This window comes from Tetranychus urticae, chromosome 2 (assembly GCF_039701765.1).
Source record: "Tetranychus urticae isolate SD_2017Ah chromosome 2, NJAU_TeUrti_SD_1.0, whole genome shotgun sequence".
Classification (NCBI taxonomy): domain Eukaryota; kingdom Metazoa; phylum Arthropoda; class Arachnida; order Trombidiformes; family Tetranychidae; genus Tetranychus; species Tetranychus urticae.
In genome coordinates this window covers 28,102,622-28,126,810 of record NC_142959.1, presented here as the reverse complement: position 1 = coordinate 28,126,810, position 24,189 = coordinate 28,102,622, and the positions used below count along the sequence as shown (strand labels likewise).

The 24,189-nt window shown below is 34.5% G+C and overlaps 1 protein-coding gene and 2 long non-coding RNA genes across 3 annotated transcripts; 1 reads left to right on the top strand and 2 right to left on the bottom strand.

Annotated features, from left to right (window-relative positions):
* Positions 1 to 389: 389 nt before the first annotated feature.
* On the bottom strand, positions 390 to 12,871 carry LOC107360633 (ribosomal protein S6 kinase alpha-5). The gene is made up of 5 exons (XM_015927327.3): positions 12,744 to 12,871; positions 11,329 to 12,516; positions 10,455 to 10,681; positions 8,373 to 10,082; positions 390 to 1,520 (listed from the first exon to the last, which is right to left on the bottom strand). The coding sequence occupies exons 2-5, from the start codon at positions 11,597 to 11,599 to the stop codon at positions 600 to 602; spliced, it is 3,129 nt and encodes a 1,042-aa protein (XP_015782813.2). The 5' UTR covers positions 11,600 to 12,516; positions 12,744 to 12,871; the 3' UTR covers positions 390 to 599.
* A 6,254-nt stretch (positions 12,872 to 19,125) lies between these two features.
* Positions 19,126 to 22,125, bottom strand: LOC112538689 (uncharacterized). The gene is made up of 2 exons (XR_003081987.2): positions 21,822 to 22,125; positions 19,126 to 21,747 (listed from the first exon to the last, which is right to left on the bottom strand). It is a non-coding gene; the product is annotated as an uncharacterized LOC112538689 (long non-coding RNA).
* A 90-nt stretch (positions 22,126 to 22,215) lies between these two features.
* LOC149094269 (uncharacterized) lies at positions 22,216 to 24,003 on the top strand. Its single transcript, XR_016199346.1, has 2 exons — positions 22,216 to 22,564; positions 22,647 to 24,003. It is a non-coding gene; the product is annotated as an uncharacterized LOC149094269 (long non-coding RNA).
* The last annotated feature ends 186 nt before the right edge of the window (positions 24,004 to 24,189 follow it).

Sequence of the window (24,189 nt, the reverse complement as noted above, 5' to 3'; positions counted from 1 at the left end):
CGTGTTTATAAACATTTATTGCTATTACCCTTAATTAAACTGAAATGCTCTAATGTAATGATTTGTTTTTATTTTGACATTGTTATTCAACCAAACTTTTATAAAAACAATCATTGCAACTGAAAGTTATCAAATGTCATTTTATGTTAGATGACCAATCTTGAAACGACAAATTTTGTACATTTAAGGATACAATTAATTCGTGATTTTGATTCATTTCAATGATTGAGCAGCAATCATAATGAAGCTAATTTTAGATTATGTGCTATATCAGTCATCTCTCATATCGGCCATCAATCATATCTGCTTCAGTTTACCTTTAAATATTTGAGTAAATAGTAATAATTATTCCGATGACTTATTCAGTAAATAAAAAAAGAGAAACTTAATTCTTTCAAATTGAGTCTTTTATTGATAAAGTAATTTATTGATGGAATTTACATGCAGAAATTCCAAATTTGGGATGAAAATTTATGAAGGAATGGACAAGTAATGACAAGAGGTTTTGATTAGGTTTACAATCAAAAATGACAAAATATAGGATGAATATGATTTATAATATGAATAAATTAGAAAAAAATGAATCTTTTACAATAGGCTTAATTTTTGGTAGATAGGAGAGGATGAGCTTTAAACAAAAATAGATTATTATTTAAACTATTATATTCTCTGGTTAACACTGTTTTGATTCTCTTATGACTTGATTCGATGTGAGGACTACAATCGTTTCCATTGTTGTCGATAAATAGTCTTTTACAGGCACGACGTTTAGCCAAAATTGCTTCTGAGACATCAGCCAGTCTTAACGAGCCAACAGTTGGAACTGGTGTTGAACCAGGACTACCTTGACGAAGATATGTTCCAGGTGGTGTTGATGGCGTTCTACGGTAGCTTATGTTCATTGAGGATTCGTTGAAATGTCCTTGGACCCATGGGTGACAGGTCAAGTAAGATAATTTTAACCGGGCAGCTGGATTGACATCCAATAGACCAGAGATCAATGATTTGGCAGCAGTGGAAACTTTAGCCCAATTTGGTCCATTCATATCAAAAGCTCCATTCTTGATACCTTCCAATACATCTGAAGCAGACAAGTCATGAACATGAGCAAAAGGCGGATTACCACCTAACATGGTAAAAAGCACTGCGCCCAAGCTCCATAAATCACAGCTTTCTGTGTAACCATCCTCTCTGTGATAAGATCGGTCGCTATCTGGAGATCGATTAACCACGAAGGGAATATTAGCCAATTGTTCTTGAATTGATTGTGAAAGGGCAGGCGGTGTTGATGGTGGACTTGATGAGCTGTAGCGATCGGATGAAGATGTGAATGATGATGTTGGATAGGTACGAGATTCATTGGCGCTGAGTTTCTTTGCTATCTTCAGCACTTCAGGGGCTGCATAAACGAAGGTACAACAAGGCGATTTCAGTACTTCATTACGAGATATTTTGCAGGCGAATCCAAAATCAATTATTTTCAATTCTGCGTCAGGCGAGTCATCGGTAAATATCAAATTCTGTAAATGAAAAGAAAAAGATTGAGATTAGTTTAAATGTTACTATTTGAGGTTAAAAAACATGTAAATCAACAAAAGGTTGAACTGGAATGCATTGAAAAATCAAGTTATGTGCCATTAATATAAAAAGGGGCAATGAGTGATGCAATGTTTATCCAATACTTCATTTTCCGTCATATAAATACATCTGATTATTAAATAATTATATTTACATTTTTGTTGTAATGTAGCAATTATGTTAATGATAAACATCAAAATGATTTCAAAATTTTCTACTGGCAAAAGTTGCATGCATGATTGAACATTGTAATGACAATTGGGTGAGATGATAAAAAAAGCAAATCGTGTCCAGAATGAAAATGTTACATGTTAACAGCAAGAGAGTCAAGGAAAAGAGCAGCGAGATTGGAGTTGAAAAAACATGATGAATGAACTATCTACAGCGACATTCACAAAGTTGCAGATAACTGAGAATGGTGTTTTTTTTCCTACAAGCAAATAAATCCTACGAGTGAGGTCACCTATCTGTGACTTCATCTTTTTGTTACTTTTTTTCAAATATTTTTTTTTTCCTGGCGAATCAAGGTAATGAACTCTGTGAGAGGATATATCAAAAAATATAACAGAAGACAGGGTAAAAATTGAACGAAAAATGGAAAGAGAAATAAAAGAGAGAAGAAAATGAAAAAGAAGTGATAAAAGGGATGAAATGGAAGCAATCAGGGCAACGACCGGTAAAAGACTGGTTAAAGGCATCTTCGGATCACTGATGCTCAAATGACCTGAAACAAGTAAACCGAAGCGAAGTAAGCTTTCTTTCCTCTTTCTTCTTCTCATCCTTCATCACCATTATTATTATCATTATCAAACACTTCATTCTCTAGATATCATTTAATTTCAACCTTTTTCTTTCACTCGTCCTTCTCTCTCAACTTTATCTCATCATGACCTACCAAAATACATAAATAAATACATATATTGAACATTTATCAGCAAAATTTTTGTGCTTTTAAAATGACAATAATGACTAACGAGAAAAAAGACGTTAAGAAGCTAAGCAAATAAAACATTTATCGTGTTTTGAATAAAGTATATTTTGCCCTTCACCATTGAACTAATCTAATCACATTTACACTGAAAAAACATGATACACTTATTGGTGTCTCCAGTTTACATTGGTAAACAAGAAAAGAAAAAATTGATGGAATGAGAATAATCTATAAATAAAATGGACTCGCATCCGTACATAGAGGGAAGAGGAGAGAAGGATGGAGTAAAGGTTACTAACAAGTTGTGGCAAAATGTTGATTAGGCTGTGATGATGATTAACTTCAATAAAACAAACCAAGCACAAAAACTTAAAACATATGTTCCTCTCTCTCTTTCAACCTTCGCCACTAGGGCTTTTTCAATATAACTTAATGCATTACAAATGTATCTTTCCAATCAAAAGCAGGTAACCCTAGCGGTAAATGTAAACGTGAAATATTGTACTTTTAACTACGCTTATTTTACCCATGATATTTATATGTTTATTATGATTATTTTTTATACTGAATTTAACTAAACCATTTGTACCCTGACATCTCTATGTCCCATGGGAGACATATATACTCCGAACTTTTCTCTAACATTATCAATAAAGTTTGACTTAACTTTCAACTTTGCCTCTTCACTCCCTTGTGCTGCCCTCTCTCCTTCTTACTCTTCACTTAAAACCGAAAGGTTTTAGAATAGTAAGATCCCTCCCCTTTCTCTCTTACTTTTCACTTTTGGTTCATCTCCATAGAAAAGTAAGTTCAATCTTCCTCTTTTGACTGTTAACAGTTGTGAACGGTCACATTTGGCGCAGTCGACAGGATCTCTTCTCCTGTTTTGAACAGACGTATCTCTTGTCTCCATCTATCAGCCAACTCTTCCAGCCTAATTGTCCTTTGGTGGAACCGAACCCCCTAAAACCAGTTTGCCGACCCAGCTTCCTCCGTCCTTTGGTAACTCCTGAAGTTCAAGCTGTTGAAACTCCCGCTGGTCCTTCTGCTCCATCTAGTGGTCCAATTTAACCTGGTAAAGCCGAGAACAAAATGGCAAATGATCACGATGATACTAACCTCTCTGATCAAATATCCTCAGATCCAGATGCCCAAAGAGACAACCTCGACTCAAAACCCAATCACAAATCCAAATCAACCAACCCATCCACCCTTGGTCAACCCAACAAATGTTCGTCTACCAACATTAATCCGTAATCCATACCTCCCGCCTACACCAGCAGTTCGATTCCAAGACCAAAATAGGAACCGTTTATCCACTACATCACAACTAGACACGACTATCGACCAACCAACGCAGTACATAACCTTACCACAGAAGAAGGTTCTCAAATGTTATACTGGCGAACCATCTGGTATCCGCATCCAAGCTTGGTTAGTCCTGTACGAAAGACATGTCAACACCAACGATCCATACACCCTTATCAGAGACTTAGTCTACAGCCTAGACAAAGAAGCTCTAAGTTGGTACGCCGAAGAAATCGCAACTGAAGAGCATGTTGATTGGAACACTGTCAAATCTTTAATGATCACTCGCTTCGGTTCTGAATTCAAGGACCCACTTCTCGAAGCTCAACGTATCCGTCTTGAGCGTACAGAGACAGTGACGGAGTATTATCGCCGTAAGATAAAACTCCTTCGTGAAGCAAAATTGGCTGAACATCAAGTCATCTCGCAACTAACTTCTGGTTTACCCTTTGCTTGGACTCTCCATATGAGCTCTGGACGCCCTCGTACACTCTCTGATTGGCTCGAAATAGCCACTGAAACCGAAATGCGTTACAAACAAAAGGAAAAATTCCTAACAAAGCAACAACCAAAGAAACCCGCTGCTAAAACATTGGTCGCCGCACCTCCACATAACAATAGCCGCCCTCGTCAATCTGCTGAACGCCGTCCTCCAGCCTGTAGGTACTGTGAAAGACTTGGTAAAAAGGAAAACCATTGGCATCGTGAATGCCCTAATCGTTCTCAAACCAGTCAACCTCGACCATCGACCCACACTGCCGAGGAAGAACTCCATCCAGATGACCACGGAGACGTATGTTTCGCTAAAAACATATCTCCAATACTGAAATTCATCGATATTCCACTAACAATCGAAGGTATTTCCGTCGAAGCCTTCATTGACACCGGTAGTACAATCAGCATTATGAGTCTAAAGACATGTAAACGACTCAACCTTCCTATCAACAATAAACAACAAATAACCATCAACCAATTAGAAGGTTCAACTAAGAGTGTTGGATACACTCTCGCCTCAACTACCATCCACAAAACAACCAAGACGATCAAGTATCACATCATCTCCAACTTCCGCTATCCAATCTTAATCGGTCTCAACACCAGTATCGAATTCGGTCTTCACCTTAACCTAGAAGATAAGACTGTCAGCATTCGATCACCAGAGACTCAAGAATTAGTAACCCTGTTAGGAGAGACACATGAGAAAGATCAACTTGCCGCCCTCATTGAAAAACATAAATCTGCCTTCGCCCAAAATGAAACAGACATTGGCCGCATCACCGTTGCCAAACATCGGATTACCACTATAAACCATCCTCCAATTCAACTTAGGGCCTATCGTCGTCCTCAAGCCGAACTTGATGAAATAAGTCGTCAAGTTAAAGAATACAAAGAAAAAGGATTGGTTCGTGATAGTGAAAGTCCTTGGGCCTTCCCAGTCACATGTGTACCAAAGAAAGACGGTGGTACACGACTCTGCATAGATTTCCGTCGTCTCAATGCCCTCACCATAGATGACAAGATGCCGCTGCCACGGATCAATGATGTCATTGATCGTCTTCAAGGTAGTAAGTACTTCTCGACACTTGACGTCAAATGGGGATATTGGCATATTGAGATGGACCCAGAAAGCATCGAGAAAACTGCTTTCGTAACCCATGAAGGACACTATGAATGGCTCGTCATGCCATTTGGTCTTAAAAACGCCCCCGCAACTTTTCAAAGAATTCTACAAAGAGTACTTGGTTCTTTACTCTACAACGGAGCAATAAATTACTTAGATGACATCATCATTTACAGCAAAACATTCTCTGAACATCTCCAACTCTTAGAGAAGATCTTCACTCTTTGCAAGGATAACAACATCAAACTGAAGCTATCTAAATGCAACTTCGCGCAAAATGAAGTTGACTATCTTGGATACATCATCAGTTCTGAAGGAGTTAGTCCATCCAAACAAAAGGTCAAAGCTGTTGAACATTTTCCTGTTCCAAGTAATGTCAAGGAAGTTCGTCAATTCTTAGGACTTGCAAACTATTATCGTCGCTTCATAGACAAGTTCTCAACCATCTCTAAACCATTAACCAGACTCCTCTGTAAAAATATTTCTTTCCACTGGAAAGATGAACATCAAACCGCTTTTCAAATCCTCAAAAACAAGTTAATCAATGAACCCGTCCTCGCTATTTACAACAAGGATGAACCGTGTACCCTTTACACTGACGCTTCAAAGATTGGTATTGGAGCTACGCTAGTTCAAACCGACAAACATGGTCTTGAACATCCAATCGCTTATTTTTCCAAAGCACTCAACGAACACCAAGGCAACTATACCGCATTTGAACTTGAATGCCTCGCAGTTGTAGAAGCTGTGGATCACTTCGAAGCTTATCTCAGCCTACCATTCAAAGTCATCACCGATCATAGTGCATTGAAATGGCTCCTCACGCTCAAGAAACCCAAAGGAAGACTCTATCGCTGGAGTATCAAGCTCTCTACTCGATCCTATGAGCTATTTCATCGAGCTGGCGTCTCTCAACAACACGTTGATGCCTTATCAAGAGCCCCAGTTACTTTCCTCATCGATGCTGATGAAATCAAACAACATCAAGCCACCACTGACTTCTCTCATATCCAACAATCTTTCAAAGTGGATGGCATTGTCACCGTGAAAACCCGTGGTTCCACTCGAGCTATCATTCCACCATCACTCCGTAATAAAGTCTTACAGCATTTTCATGACGATTACAGTCACCCTGGGAAAAACAAGACTGTAAAACTTATTACTCGTTTCTATTGGTGGCCTCATATGATCTCAGACATCAAAGCTTATGTCGATTCATGCCGTTCATGCCAGCTTGTCAAGCAAACCCATCGTCCAAGTATTGGTCAAATGATCCTCCCTTCAGTTGATCTCGAACCTGGTGATCTCGTCGGCCTCGATACTATAGTCATGGGACCTGCAGCTGGTAGTACTCGACATAAGTACATTCAAGTCTTCATAGACCACTTTTCACGTTATGTTTGGGCCTTTCCCACAACCACCAACACATCAGCATCAGTAGTAACCCTCCTAGACAAACTTATTCAATCTGGTATTCGCATCAAAGCTATTCTAACTGACTGTCACAAGAACTTCCAAAGTACAGTCTTGAAACAAGCTTTCAAACGCCACAACATAAAGCATATCTTTAGTACTCCATATCATCCACAAACCAACGGTATTGTCGAACGTATCAATGGAACTTTGATGGTCAAAGTAAGAGCTGCTTTACAAGATCATCCTCATCGTAAATGGACAACGCTCTTACCAAAGATTGTCACAGATTACAACAACACTCCACACGATATCACTGGTTATGCCCCTGCATATCTCTTCTTTGGAACCGATCCAACTCCGACTTTCTCCGGTCAAACCAACAATCTCCAGGAAGCACGAGAATTAGCCAGGTCAAGGACACGTACGGAACAAGAAAGAAGGAAACAAAGACATGATGCTAAACATCCCGTCGCAAACTTTGAGATTGGATCCAAAGTACTCAAGGAAGTACCATTCAACCATCCATCCAAGACTAAAGTTTCAGCTAAGTATACAGGTCCATACTATGTCATCAAAAAGATCACGGACGTAACATACATCATCTCGGAATCACTTTCAGGAACACCAATTCAAGCTCATTCATCCCAGCTCAAGCAGTTTGTTGATAGACAACAAACTCAAATTACAGTGGGCGAATGTGATGATGATTAACTTCAATAAAACAAACCAAGCACAAAAACTTAAAACATATGTTCCTCTCTCTCTTTCAACCTTCGCCACTAGGGCTTTTTCAATATAACTTAATGCATTACAAATGTATCTTTCCAATCAAAAGCAGGTAACCCTAGCGGTAAATGTAAACGTGAAATATTGTACTTTTAACTACGCTTATTTTACCCATGATATTTATATGTTTATTATGATTATTTTTTATACTGAATTTAACTAAACCATTTGTACCCTGACATCTCTATGTCCCATGGGAGACATATATACTCCGAACTTTTCTCTAACATTATCAATAAAGTTTGACTTAACTTTCAACTTTGCCTCTTCACTCCCTTGTGCTGCCCTCTCTCCTTCTTACTCTTCACTTAAAACCGAAAGGTTTTAGAATAGTAAGATCCCTCCCCTTTCTCTCTTACTTTTCACTTTTGGTTCATCTCCATAGAAAAGTAAGTTCAATCTTCCTCTTTTGACTGTTAACAGTTGTGAACGGTCACAAGGCTATCAGAAAATTAAATTGTGAATTGTTAATGTGGGATTGTGGAATAAAAAATGACATTTTAAGACAACATTTGGATTTGTAATGAGATCTGAAAACTAATGACAATCGAATTGGCAGCAAACAGTATTACACTCACACAAACAGTAGGAAAATAATTTTTTTTTGTTTTCTAACAACCACGCAATATGAGTAACAGGCAACGTTTTCTTTTTTTTCAAGGCATTTCCGTTCTAATTTTGTTTTAGTCTACAAGTGAAAGTTAATTGGGATAAAATGAAAATCTGTCTTACCTCAGGTTTGATATCCCGGTGGACCACTTGATTGGTATGCATGTAGTTTAAAGCTGAGACCAGACCACGGAATAGGCGAGATGCTTCCACTTCACTGAAAGCACCGTTGCTGCCAACTTTGGCAAGTAATTCACCGCCACGAAGTAGTTCTTGCACTATATATGTATAATAATCATCGGTTAACACTTCCACTAAGTTCACTATGTTGGGATGTCCTTGGCACATGTTGAGTGATTCAACTTCAGAAGTAATGTCAGATTGTTTATGCACTATTTTCACTGCGAATTCCTCGCCAGTCTTTCGGTCGACACACTTTGTACAAATGGAATAGGTTCCATCTCCTAATACGGAGTTTAAGGTGAGAGAGTACTTTTGATGAAACACTGAATTTGCTGTGATTCTCAGTGTATAAAGCACGTTTTTAGGTGAAGGCGATATTGGACTTGGTGGAGATATTGGATGATGTTGATTATCGGTTTTTCTGGTAAATTTACGTTTAGGATTGGCAGGTGTTGAGGTCATGATGTAGTTGGAATGGTGTAGTTGCACGTCAATGTCAAAAGATGACCCTGAAACGCTTCTTTTTGGAGAGAGGTTGTGATGACTATTGATTGAGCCGATGATTGATCCGTTGGAGGACATGGATGAACCAAATATTTCGTTTATATCCCTTTGAGTTGATGACGTTGAGCTTTCAAAGGATTCTTCGGGTACTGGGATGTTTGAGGCATCTAATAGAGGCTGGTTTAAGCGATGTGCGAGATTGTCGAGAGTATTCTCTTCCACCTCTTCAGTTACTGATGATTCTTCTCCGATGGTTGATATACTATCTTCATCGATAGTTGATACATTTTCCTCTTCATCTTCTTCTTCTTCATCATCTTCTTCGTCTTCTTCTTCCTCCTCCTCCTCTTCTTCGTCTTCGTCTTCTTCGCTATCGTCGGAATTATCGTCATTGTTATCTTCAGATTCTTGTTCTTCCTCAGAACTTTCATCAACTGTTTCACCCTCTTCTTCAGAAGAGGCATAAGAATTTTGAACGGATTCTTCGTCTTCCTCTTGAATCTCTTCTTCGTCTTCTGATTGTTCGCTATTTACGTATTCAATAACCTCCTGATTCTGTACTTCTTCAATAGGCACTGCGGCTTCACCGTAATAAAAACGATTTGCGACGATTAGATCCGGGGAAATATATTCATAACCATTGAAACTATTTTCTGGAACTTCTTCAGGAGGTGATATATCTGGCGTTTCAACGAGAGACATACTCGTGAATTCGTCTGAGAAATTAGAAGTATCTGTATCACCATTGATCTTAGGCACAAAAGGAGCACGAACTCTTTTCTCTGCTAAATGGGTCCAGTTAAGATTTCCAAAGAAAGGGTGCCTTTTTATTTCACTAGCACCATATCTTCCGGCTCCAAGGCGTCTTCTCGGGTCCTTAGCGAGTAGTTTTAAAATGAAATCGACGGCAACATTTGACATGTATTCAGGAATTGGTGGTCGGTCGTGGATAATGCGAGCTGTAATTTCAGCTTGGACGTTTGGACAACCTTCAAGAGTGAAGGGTGAAGCACCGGTAAGCAGTTCATAGGTTAAAACACCAACTGACCACCAATCAACTGCGAACTCATGGCCACCAGATCCGTGTCGAACAACTTCTGGAGCCATATATTCTATGGTTCCACAAAAAGAGTGCGTTCGGTTATTCTGTAAAAGAGAAAAAGTTGTTAGTTGAATTATAAAAGGACAAGGTGTTTGAAGAGAAAAGAGAGGGGAGAAAGAAAAAAGTTTAAAAGTAGAAAAGGAGAGAAGACAGGAAGAGGGAAAGTAGATGATGGAGAGTCGAAATATGCTAAAGAAGGTAAAAGAGATGCAAGATTGTTAAAGAGGAAATTGGCACACTTTAACAATAAATGTTTGTGAATATCAATTGAAAAGGACACATCGGATAATTGTATGTGATATTGGACTGTCAATTGTCGAGAAAAAAAAAGTAAGAACGGGAAGTAGTCAATGTGAATTTAATTGACAACAAAGAGGAAAAAAGGGATGAAAAACAAGGTGGAAATGGTTACTTACTTCACTATTTTCTTTAAACATTTTGGAAAGTCCAAAGTCAGTCAGTACGATGTGGCCATCTTTATCCAAAAGCACATTTTCCAATTTGATATCACGATAAACTATATTATGCTTATGTAGATGTTCAATAGCCAAAACAATTTCAGCAATATAGATTCGAACAGCATCTTCAGTGAATCTGTCACGTTGATATAAATGGGTGAACATTTCACCACCACTTATGTAGTCTGTAAAATAAGAAAATAAAAAAATGTTAGTTTCAACTTATTTTTCATTTGGGATTTATTCCCTTCGAAAGTTCAACATTGAGGTGATTTTACCATATAAAATAAATCGAATAAAAGAATGCATAAAATATGTAAGGCGAATCTGAATTATGAAACTGGATTGCTCAATCATGAGAACATTTAAAGGGTAATCTTTAAGGATAGCCTATGAATTCAAACTTGAAATAGTTTCAAGAGTCAATCTCAAGCGAGGACATTGAATTCAAAAAAAAGAGAAGCTTCAAATAAAGAAAGACAAAAGAGACTCAGTCTTTCCTAATAGAGTGAACAGAAAGTTTTTTGACAGGGTAAAGCAAGTCACCAAATGTACATTGAACTCAAACTAGTTCAATTACTGAGTAATGTGCATTAGGTCTTGCTTCTCCCTAGTCAGAAAACTTGAACAGTCAGTAAAAGTAATATATCAAGAGGGGAAATCATTGGCCTAATAAGCAAGGGTCAAAGATGATGTGGTTACAAGCAAAGTAGGTGGTAAAAGCTGGCTGTTGAGTTTAAAGAGACTCGCAGAGGAAAGAAGCGTGAAAAAAGCATACAATAAGGTAAAAAGAGAAGAAAAAGAAAGAAACAAAATGTGGACATTAACTTACCCATTACTAGATGTAGACGATCAGATGTTTGAAAGGCATAGTGTAGAGTAGCAAGGAAAGGCCCAGAACGTACAATTTCCAACACTTTACGTTCTATTAAAGTGTGCTCTAAGGTCTTCGGTTTATTTACAAGTGAAGACTTTTTAAGGGTTTTCATTGCATAGAGATGATTTATATCAGGGCCACATAATTTACGAACTAGAAACACTTTACCGTATGCACCGGTTCCAAGAACTTTTAAGATCTCAAAGTCATCAATATCAACAGGCATTTTGTTGTTATTAAAGATATATATATATAAATACACAAAAATAAAATATAAATTTCAAGTTAACTTTGAAAAAAAGAGATAACTTGTGTACTATGGTGATGACGATGATGATGGTATGTATATGATGATGATGATGATGGTGAGTGATGATAAAGTTAATCAATTCACTGTGTATAAAAGTGTAACACTGATATAAAATATGTAGTTTTAAGAGAAACACAATCGAAACGACCGTGATCGATAACTTGAGCAAAGACAATGGTAATTTTTGAGGACAAAAGATTTTTGGTAATTCTGATGAGTCGAAGGAGCCAAGGAGGGAGTCTTTGAGTGAGTGTCAATATGAAGAGAGATAAGCTGCTCAGTCCGAACTGACCAATTAGCGTCCAAAACGGATTAAAAAAGGAAAGGGGATTTAAGGCCTATGGCAACTTAAACCCAGCAACCAGTAGGAAGATGTTAAATTGTAATTGGTTGGAATTTGAAAAAAGGTTGAAAATTTCACTTGAATTAAAACAAAACAATGTCGTTGATTAAAAAGCTGGGTGAGAGAGGGCAACACTTTTTAACAAGAACAGAACCAAAATGATCAATCAATAAATAATAAGCAAATTTTTCTAACTAGAAAAAACAACAGGCAAAAATAGTGGCAATAACAATCATGTGGTCAGGTTGTGGTCGTTATTGGTGAACAAATATATATAAATCTAGTTATATATCTGTATATATTAATTAATAAGAGCCTCTTTAAGCCACAGTTTTTCATATGCAAATTTAGGCATAATAATTGCAATTGCTATGGCCAATTCATTAACGCCAATTACTTCATCTTCAGTTAATGGATCATCAACCAATTCCAGGTCACCATATCTTTCCAACTCAAAATCGCCTTTTCTAGCATTGGCCTTTTGACGATCCTGAAATTACATTAAACAAAAGTAAGGGTAAGTAAGTGATAGAGATAAAGAATGGAAGAAAGAAAATGAAAAATGAAAAGAAAGAGAGCAAGAAAAGATATGACCGTTAAACATAGGGAAAAACCAGGAAGTCAATAGAAAATTTTTGCTTCAATCAGAATGGTAACCTTTACCTATGAGTTTGGAAACAATGTACAAGAGAAAGGTAATACAAATGAGAAACTTACCATAGTGAGAAGATTTGTTTTTGGTATCAAAAAAGTGTAAATCACAGAAAAAGTAAAGTAAACCAAAATAAAAAAATAAGATTAAGGTAATAACTGTAATAATCGCACTTCAAGTTGAAGAGTTTCTTTAATGCAGTAAATTTTGTTTTGCTAACTTTTCGTTAGCTACAGTTAGAGCATGCTAAGTAAGGATTTTGCATCATTTTTGCCTGTTTTACTGCCATCTATTGTATAATATTAACGGTAACAACTGTTTTTTTTGTGCTTTACGTTACATCATTGCTGAAGATGTTTTTTTTCATCCAATTGTTCAGGTAACCTGAATTGAAAAACACTTGATTTATGTGTTCAATTCAGTGCTTCTACTTGGTCTATAATTCATCCATTTTTTTCCATAATTTTATTCGAATACTTTTCTGGTGAATTTCAACCTAAGGCAACAACAAGACAACCTTCTTATGGATTTGTGTCATTTGCTTTTTGTTTCTAGGTTAATATGAACAGAATAGCAGAGTTAAAAGGATTATTGGCTTTAAAATCATCTGTTTCGAGCCTTCTAGGTTTAAGATTAAAGATTTAACCTTAAAAAGCAAGTCATCTAATCCAAATATTGCCTTAAAACATATGGAGTGTTTTTAAGAAGAAGAGAAACAAATGAACTTTTCCATGTTTCTTAAACGATTCAACCAGTTTTTCACTTTCCTCGCTTATCCTTGCTGTCCAATTGTTGACTCAATTGTTGTTGATAATTGGTACTAATGATGCTCATCTACTAATTATACCAATTGACGAAGTTGATTATCATAAATTTTGGGTTAGTCAATGAGTTCCATGACTCAGATTCATCTAAATCAAAGTCCAATCTTTAGCTTGGTGTCTAAAAAGCTGGTTACTTCACTTTTTTTTTGAAACCAGCTATTTTTATCACTGCACATTTTCAATTTACATTTCATCTTTTTTTTGTCATTACTTTTAATAGTTCCTGTACAAGCATCATTGGTAACGTAATTAATTAAATAATAGCGATAAATAGAATGAAAATTGTCTCAAAATTTAATGATTATTGAAATACAAACTGACAGACAAACAAAATGGCTTCTTCAAAAGTCATATCCAACAGTAAACCCAATCATATAAACAAAGTAAACCCAAACAGCTCAACATGAACCATCAATGGTTAGGTTAACCTTATTTGGGTTGTTTTGTGTGTTTCATTAATCATTGATTATGTCTACCATTGATTTTTATTAAACACCAATTACCTATTTAAATGTCACACAGATATTGCTAAATATTGACTAAACAAAATTATCATTACCTTTGACCTGAATTTGTGATAATTGTTCTGGTTAAACCCTGGTTCTAGGTAATAGCCAAATATAATAATGAAAATCTAACCAAATATAACAAATATATATAAATATATAAAGGTTTTCTCAAGGTTTCCAAGCTTCTTTCACTGTCCTTGTACCCAAAAAACCAGCAAAAGTTTACCAGTTTACTTTCCTTTTTCCTGGTAAAACATGAAACCGACTCACAACAGATACATTATATTATTGTGTTCTTGGTAAATTTCAAGAACTGCTATCAAGGTTGTATTCAGATGATAAAGGAGAAAAGAAGAAGCAAAAAACAAAATAATGATGACTTGATGAGGATGATGTTGATGTAAAAAAACGAAAGCAAATCAAGATTGAAATGAATGGCGTAAACAAAAAACAACATCATTTCAATTTGCGTCTTTATGTAATGATGGACACTATTTTTGTTTACAAATTATGATGCTAATTGTTGCTATTTAAAGGGGTTACCAACGATTAAAATGATACTTTAATTTGTGGGTAAATTTACAGGTTAACCATTGGTTTTTCATTAACCTTTTTCCTCAACATTGGCAATTCGTTCATTTGTTTACTTCAATTTTTCACTTTTCTCTCTTCCAAATTGCATTCATGATTCTCAATGTGTTTTCTGGTATTTCTGGTGGATTGACAATTGTCTTTGATTAATGTCGCTCTTGTTTGATTGTATTCATCTGATTATCAATAACCTTGTTTGCCTCCATTTACCTAACCCATAACATCACTTGGCCTAATTGAACCACCACCAATGACCAATTTAATTGTTGCCAATCAACTAAACAAAAGCATTTCACTTTTCAAATTTCTGGGTTTGAACCAGAATCTCACTGTTTAACCCAAAAAATGGACATTCATTATCTGGTTCTGTTTACCCAATAACCCAGCATTGGTTTAATCCAATCCAACATGAAACTCTATTCATGACTATTCCTTTTTTTACCATTTACAAATTTTTACAATTGTGAGCTTTAATCAATTTCAAGGTGATAATTAATCATAACCAAGGTAGCACCACATTGGTGTTGATTTAATAGCTTAATGAGAAGGTAAAGAGAGCAGCAGAAGTGGCAAAAATTGGATTCAATTGAAACAATTGTTCATAATCAATCAGACAGTTGACATGATGAACATTGAACAGATTCAATTGAACAATTATCACTTTTTGTTAATCAATTATCAATCAATAAATGTTTTAATCTAATCAAGGTTAATGAGTTGTAAAAAGATTTCAGATTCAAAGCAAACCTTTTTCAAATATTAGGTAAAAAAAGCATTGACATTAAGAGAGTGGAGAGAACCAGAAAATCTTAAAGGTTAACCCAAAAAACAAAACACACTAAAAAGAAGCCACAAAGCTAATCCAAGATGATCAACCAGATTAAAAGATAAGTTTATTAATTGAATTTGCTAAACAGTTTAAATTGGTTAATCTAATAGGAATTTAAATTCGAGTAAAGTTGAATGAGCAAAAAAAGAGACTTTACTAAAGAGACAGAAACAAGCCAAACTGGTTCCATTTTTGTTTAGTGTTTTTTGTTGTATTTTCAAAAAAAGAGACACTTTACATCTAAAAACATGAACACTTTTTGATACCAGAAAAGTTATGATTTGTCAATTGTCTAATCAAATTGCTTTATCCCAAGTTAATTACAATTGTAAATCAAGTAAAATACGTTTATTGAACAGTCTAATGTTGAACTAAACTGTTGAATAAACGGCTCTCTAAATTGATATAACAAGAGCGGACGAGGCAAGACAAAAAAGCGCAACTGATGTGAAAAAGACAAAACGAAAGGCACATTTGATTGTAAATTAACCCTTTATTTTGACTGTTTAACAGCTTTTTGGTTAATAATAAGTTAATGATGTTGTTGGATTGAAAAAAAAGAGAGGCGAGAGTTGGAAAAGTGTTGTTATTTGTTGGCAAATGGTTCAAACAGGAGAAGATGAAAAAACAATGTGTTAACATGAACAAATAAACAATAAAGAAACGACAATATAGCGAGATGATTATAATCATCATTATCCACATCATTATTAATGATGATAATGATTATGATAATAAAATTACTGGTTCAAGTGTTAAACTAAATCTTGATCAAGTGGCACAACTTGAAAGTTGATTTGTTTTCAGTTTCAATCGCTGCTGCTCTTCAATCTTTCAATGTTTCATTTTTTCATATTGATTTTTGGGTTTCACCTTCCAATCAATTTTCACATTCAATTTTCATGTTCAATTTTCGCCTGAATTTTCATCATTTTCAGCTTTTTGTCAGAAACTATTATTGAACCTTTGAAGGTTTGCTAACTGAATGGTTGGCTTGGATTGAGCCAGTTGTATTGAACTGAAAGTTAGGAAGCTGTAGCAAACTGTTGATACAAAAGTGTAATGAATGTGAAAAGTTGAGTGAAAACAAAAAAAAAGGTAAACTTGGAAGAAGAAAAGTCGCTGAAAGAAAGAGAAATAGAAAGAGAAGTTATTACATTAATAGTTTGCATGTGAACTTCAGCTCAACTCAGCAAGGATATATAACGATTCCTGACCCAATTTCATTTGCTTTCTCGTTTCTTGTTAACTTGATAGTTGACTTTTTCAATTGTTGAGTTTAGCTTATTTCACTTTACATTATTATCTTACCATTTATATTGTTATTGTTGTTAAGTCAACTCAGGCCACAAGTTTGTCAGACTTTAGTTTCGAGGTTGGAACCTTGTGAATGTGTGATGAGTGAATTGTGATTCACTGAGCAATGAATAGTTACAATTAGAGACAGAATTTTTTCATTCCAATCGCTTCTTCTCCACTTCTGTCTCCTCTCATCATCTTCATCATCTCCTTTATTTGACCCTCCAGAACCTTGGAAAATCCTGTCCCGAGTTTATCTTGATGATGTTTCAATGATTGTTACTTTTGCCTGATTCTTGAACAGGATCAACTTGGGTGACAAGAAAAGGATGATTATGATGATGCATCATAATCGTCGTTTACCAATCAAGTGTTCATTTTAATAAAATTGTGTAAAATGATTAACATGATAAATTCATGAGAAAATGAAAAAATGCAATTTTTCTCTTCTCTTCATTATTCCATAAAATGGATAAAATGTGACAAAATGAAAGTCATAATTTTGCATGAATTAGCTGATTGATTAAATTGTATACTTTGATTGGATGTTTAATTGGTAATCGATTAGTCGATTGTCAGAATAATTGTGATTTCCATTGAAATAGTTTGTTGGGTTGACATTGAATGTTACAATGCTTACAATGTACTTCTTACAATGGTTTCTTTTGCTATCTTTCGTTATAAGAGTTTATATCTGAAAGTTGATTAACTTGTTTGATTATTATTGTGATTATTTTATTATGAATATCATTATTATTAACATTTTTTACTGTTTATTTTATCATTTGTTTTCATCGTTATTGGTTATGTTATGGTAAAGTTATTACATTAATTACAATGTAAACTTGAATTGAAGGAGATGAAAGTCAATCTTTTCAATGGTAAATCCCAATGTCGAAACTTTGTTTACCTTTGGGTTTATCGTCTTCTTTCATCATTTTGCTGTTTCATGACAATCCTGAATGCCAATGAATTGAGATGAAAAAAAATAATAATCATTGGGGAAACAAAAAGACCTTCATTAGAAGCAAAATTTGATTCGCATTTGAGTGACTCTCGCAGGTTTATGGGTTGATGACATTCGGCCTAATCAGATTTACTTGAGCTATACAAATGAGACTGATGATGATGATAGGAATGAACGTGAACGTGATGATGATGACCAAGATGGAAATTAATTTATTAAACAAAAAACTAAGAAACTTGACTAAACCCAAACACTAAGTCAGCTTTAGTCAAGAGTCTGTGACCAAACCTGGAAAAGGGTCTTCATAAGCATAATTTGATGGGTAGAGGTTGACTCTTTTAGGTTGAAGGCTTTATGATTTTCAGCCTCCTCAGACTCAACAAAAGCGTAAAGATGATAATTTTGTGAATGATAACGACGATCATGATGATGATCATGAGGAGGATACAGATGATAAGTTGCGTCTATTGGTGATAAAAACCTTCATTGGAAGGAAATATTGGTGTGACAAAAGTGACTCTTTTGGGTTGAAATTGTAATGACGTACTATGAAAGTTAAATGATAAAATTGGAAATGGTGAGGAGGATGAAGATGAAGGTGATGGTAATGAATGAAAATGAATGTTTTTTAATTTGAATTGTGTGATTATCGATAAAACAATTTGGTGATTGGAGAAAAATGCTTTTCTTCTTCTTCTTCTTTTTACTTTTTACTTTTTTACTTGTGAGTTCATTGAAACAGAATTGAAGTTGATTGGCCGAAAAATTGAGGTAAAGATGAACGATGATACCTGACGGGGGTAATCAGGGGGAGGTTAAAAAGATCAGGATGAAGGGAAAGCGTTGAATTTACGGTAAACATGAACAAGATGAAGACCTAAATTCCGTTACAAACAAAATGGCCTCAGATTCTTTTCGGAATAAAGTTAATTGAGAAAAAGCTTATAATATTTTCTTAGTATGCAACTTTCGTTTGAAGGAATTTAGAAGATAATCAACAATCTTCTCTCTCTCTTTCTCTTTCCTTCACACATCATCATCATCATCATCATCATCTTTACCTTCTTCTTGAAACTCACCTTTTTATCGAGTATTTTTTTCCTCTTTTTTATCTCTTGTTTGACGTTTTCTTGAAACTTTTTTTCTTCTTCTTCTCCTTCCATGCAACTTGTACCTTTAGTGAAACTCCAACATTCAATTTAAAGGTTTAAACGGGTTTACAGAAATGATCAAACATTTCATGATAATCAAGTTTCTTTTACACTCACAATAATCACAATTAAACTTGAGACTCTCTTTTTATCAGCGCTCAAAATGTTCACTTTATTATCGATTTCATTGTTGATCTCATTGTGCAATTGGTTGCGTTTAAAAGGCTGGTTAACTGGTTGATCAACAAATTGATTACTCTTTTCATTTGCCACAAAATTGGTGTTTTCACCTTTTCAGAATAGATTAATCATTCCCAATTTTTCTGAATCAGCAGTCTATTCAATAATGCAAACTTCAACTTTTCCTTCTTCCTCTTCCCTTTCACCAAATTTTGTATCACCACGAAGTCCTCATCTCAATTGACTAAATCACAATTTAAATCACTATTCACCAAACCTTCCTTGCACTTGATTCACTAATCTATTGTTTACATTGCTCATTGACAATTGTAAATATGATAATCACGATTGATAACCAAATTGACTGAGATAGTTTACAGAGTCCAATTTGGGTGCTCAAACATGATTGGGTCAAATTAGGTTTTGTGTTCAATGTTTGGTCAACCTGTGAGTCACACTTCGTGGGTCAGTTAGGTTGTGACATCGGATCAGTTGAGCTAAACTACAAATACAGTAAATATGCAAAATTAGGTTGAACTCAGGAAATTAATTATCACTCGATCGAACTCGATTTTCAAGTGGAATTCTGGGGAAAGAAACCAGGAATTTTATCGACAAATTTTGACCAAATTTCCACCTAAATGAACCAATGATCTAGTGAGCAAAATTAAATTTCAAATGAACAACAAATATTGTCGGATAAACTGGATTCCTTGAAAAGCAGAAACAATCATCCTTGGCAATTCCTCAATACCATTTCCTTGAAATAAATCACCTAAACCTGTATTAGACCCACAAATGGGCAAATTATGATGCAAGCTGCTCAGGTGAGTCGGAATTTAACCTAAACTGACCCAGCGAGAGTTCAAGTCAACAAATTAACCAAAGCTGACCCACTGTTGATCAAAAAATAAACAAATACAATTGTAAGGAAGCGCTATCAGTACTGCCATCTATTGTTGGGGAAAGAAGTTGGTTGAAGGATTTGGTTTGATTAAAATTGTCTGGTTATGAACACAATTGTAACAAAGTCTGGTTTTGGTTCACCACCTGCTTTGAGATTAAAACATGTGTACCAGACTTTTAGATCTACTGGCGTCAATCCAGCAATTACGTAAATAATTTTCAATTTATCTACCTCAATTAACTGTCTACTTGATTGTCTTTTTTTTCTGCACTAAATTATCTGTGTACTCATCTGTATGTCAGGCTCACCATGGAAAATAATTTACTGATAAAGTTACTGCAGTTACAGGTGTTGATGGAGGTAAATTACTATTTAGTTTATTTGATTATTCTCTCAGCATACTAATATCTCTATATTTTGATTATAATTTATTTATCTACATTTTCTGGCCGTTGTTGGGTTCAAATTATGATCCATATTGGAGTAAAAACACTTTTGTGGTCAATTTTTGCGGTTAAACCTAAGCCTTTTGACCTTTTGGCTATGATCGGGCTTTAAGGATTAAAATCCTGCAAATTTTACTCTTTGTGTTTCTACAAAAACATTACTAATGACCCAAAGGTTTTAAAACTATCGATGAATCCTAATCATCTTAATTCACCAATATTTTTGAATTTCAGTTTCAGTTTTATTTTTTCAGCTCCTTATCCTTTATCTTATTACTTTCATTATCTTTTTACTCAAAGGAATGTTGTTGAGTAGTAACGGAAATCTTTTTTCAAAAAAGTTGATTTGCATTAAACCATTGAAGGTAACGCCACAATATCAGGTTCATGAGAAAATAAACCTATAGCTGTACGAAAAGCAATTGAACTTTGACTTTGACCACGATTTCATCGAAAAATTTAGACTCTAGAAAATTTAAATTGAACAAATTCAGACATTTATCAAGTCTGAGCTCCTGACTCGATAGTCAAAGATTATGCTTATACTCCTTCATTCAGTTTTTATATGGAAACAATCCAATTCGTTGACTTTTTTATCAGACTGTACTAAATCAGTGTTACTGAATGTAATAAAAACTAAATCTATCGATATTTAAGGTCGAATGATTTAACCATCATTGAATCACAATTTTATGCTCTCAAATGTGCACCTAAATTCATAACTCTGGACCGCTTGGTTGATCAACTTCCATCGATTGCAGATTGTAGCCATAAATATCTCCATCTTCTCTCCTTTCTTTTTACCCCTTCTTTTACAGATTAATATGGTCTGAGTCAGGGCAAAGAGATGACCTCCATTGACCGGGACCACTTTGCAAAAATTGATTCAAATTCATCGATAGGTTTCTTCTCACTGATCATTAAGCTCATCAGAAAAGCTTAGCAGCACGTAAAAACTCTTGTTTACATCTTTCCGCGCTGAGTTGATCAATTTGCTTTGAATTCTGGTTGAAACATTTGATAAATCAAGCCAAATATGCTGTAAACATTATCTTGTCTTTAGTTTGATTATAAATGAACGTTCATGTTGATTTTTTGATGATGAGGAAGACAAGCCGGAGAAATAAAAAAGAGTCTCTCAATATTGGTTGTGATCGGTTAAATGGTGAGAAAGCTGCATAACAACTCTAATCAACTAGAGTTTGGGACAAAAGGATGAGTGGCAATACTAGCCTTAGGCTTTTAAATGTTTGCTGACAGACTAACACAGCTATAACATCACCATCATCATCACGGCAGCAATGAGTTATTTAAAGTTGAGCAAAAAACCACCAAAAACTTTGTTTTATTCAAAATCATCATTAAACTGTTAAAAGAAGTAAAAATGTTTGCATTATTAACCTTATACAGCCTCTTGATTGATTAATTATCTAAACATACCTTTACCATACTCCGAAACCTTTTGTTGATTTTAACCTCAGATAATTGTGAAATTAATTTTAACTCGGTCAAAATTCAACACACAATACAGATAATAATGTGTAAAGATGATTACTTTTTTTACCTCACATTTTAGCTTCATGAACACATAACTGTTGTTGAAATTAATATCACCTTTATTATTTCCTTCACCGTGATCAGATTATCAATATTATAAACAAAATTAAAGAAGCAAAACTAATATGATCCAGGATATATACATATTGTGATTAAATTAAGTGTATCAAATTAAAAATTAAACCATTGAGTAAAGATAAAACTCTCTGGCTGGCTTAGCCGAATAAGCTTAGGTAACGGGAAAAGCATTAGATTTACAAAATTAATCAATAGATGACACTTGAGGTGAGGGTTAACTTAACCGCCATAAAAGTAAACAATGTAAGAAACAGTCGCCTTTTCTTTATTAATTAACTTTCATAATAAAGTTACTCCATTAACTTTTACAATTTATTTAAATCTTTATACTTTAGTGATCCATTAATTAACTGTCATTAAAATTAATTATTTGTATTTATACCATTAACTGGCAATCCTGTGAACTACAGCTGTGTAACTCCTTCAAATCAGTACGAAGTGTATTTAAAGCTCTATCTTTCACGGCTATTTACGGTAACTGATGAACCATTTAGGAAATTAAACTCATTAGATTAATTATTGGCCATGAAGAGTCAAATTTTAATTTGGTAAGTTTAAATTGCAAACATTTAAAACAGATACTAATTACATTTAAAGGTAGAAAGTAATTGTTATTTTCATTTCTTTCAGTTCTCAGGATTAATTTGCAAATGGTTTGACCAACGGACATTTTTTGGACAAGAAATAAAGATTTGACCGGTTTATGGGATTGAGAGGACTTCATCAAGCTTGTATACCACAATGACAACAAGCTTATGGCCTGTTTTGAGTTTGATTTATTGCAAAGGATTATTGGATGACCAGCAAAAGATAGGAGACTTATAAGCTGATCAAAATCTAATAGGATTTCAATGCTTGATTCTTGATGTAGAAAGTCGTTCTCGCTTAGTTATTTGGATATTCAGTTCGAGGATTAAATTCAGTCTGAATTATTATTCATGAAGTCACAAAATTTAACAAAGACAACAACGTTAGCGTGTATCGTGATTCTGTGATGTTAATTTTGCACCTTAACTGGATAACTTGTAATTTCACTATGTCACTACTATCAAGCACTTTCTTGATAATTACAATTTCAAGCCCAGAAACCTAAATTTTGATTCATTGAGCATTCAGTGACCTTGAAGACGTTCATCAGTATATTTATAGATGTAATAACAAACAGTGATGATAATAATTTGAGTGTTAATATATGTGAGTGAATACTTTGCTCAAATTTGGCCATAAGTTTTCACCAGTTAGTTTATTATTACAACCATTATTATGCTGATGATTGTGATTATTATTACTGATGATGCTGTTGTTTATCTTTCACAACTCAAATTAGCACACCCTTGACTTTGAATAGAAGTGAATACAAAAAAAAATAGAATGGCATAGTTTAAATCATTATCATCTTTGTTGTTGATAATGTCTCCAAAATTAAGGAAACTTCCGCCTTAACACGCCTTGAATAATGTACATTAACCATCTTCTCAATCACTTGAACCAACTCTACTATCATCATCATCATCAATATTATTGCTTCTTCATTTTTCCTACTATTTTCTGGTCTTCCTTTGACTCTTTGCAATCATCTTCATCTCCAAATTGTTTCATTCAGAAATTCAAATTTGAAACAACTTTGATTTGTTTCCATGCAAACATTTCAACAGCTATTATTGTAAACTAATTGATAAACAACTAGACTAAAGTGTGAATAATATTGGAAGAAAAGGTTTAATTCAAAGCTGAACATGATAACCATTGATGGATAAAAAATGGGCCAACAATGAGATTCAATCAACTGTTTAAATTGTGATTACATTTTTGTTTTAACCAATTAGGTGAATCTTTATTGCCATAATTTATGAAGGTAAAAAAATCACAACTTCAATGTAAATGTAATTGCATCAACAATTGAGGGTTAACAGTGAAAATAAAGATTCACTGGAGCTTGAAATGTTGGTTGTAATACAAGTTAATAAATCAATAATTGATATCAATACCAATTACTTGATTCGGTTAGTTGAAAATTTTGATTAATCCTTATTGATAAACAATCAAACTAATTGATATTTGCATAAAACTGTTGACACTTAAAAAATGGAATGAAAAAAAGAGATGAACAAACAAATAGATGAATGATAAAAATAAACATATTCCAGGTGAACTTGCTTTAATCTTGCCTGTA

Coding starts and splice junctions, on each gene's coding strand:
- LOC107360633 (XM_015927327.3), bottom strand. CDS start 11,599: ATGCCTGTTGATATTGATGACTTTGAGATCTTAAAAGTTCTTGGAACC. Junction 10,682..11,328: donor TCGTCTACATCTAGTAATGG/GTAAGTTAATGT, acceptor CTTATTTTACAG/ACTACATAAGTGGTGGTGAA. Junction 1,521..8,372: donor ACCGGGATATCAAACCTGAG/GTAAGACAGATT, acceptor TTTCATTTACAG/AATTTGATATTTACCGATGA.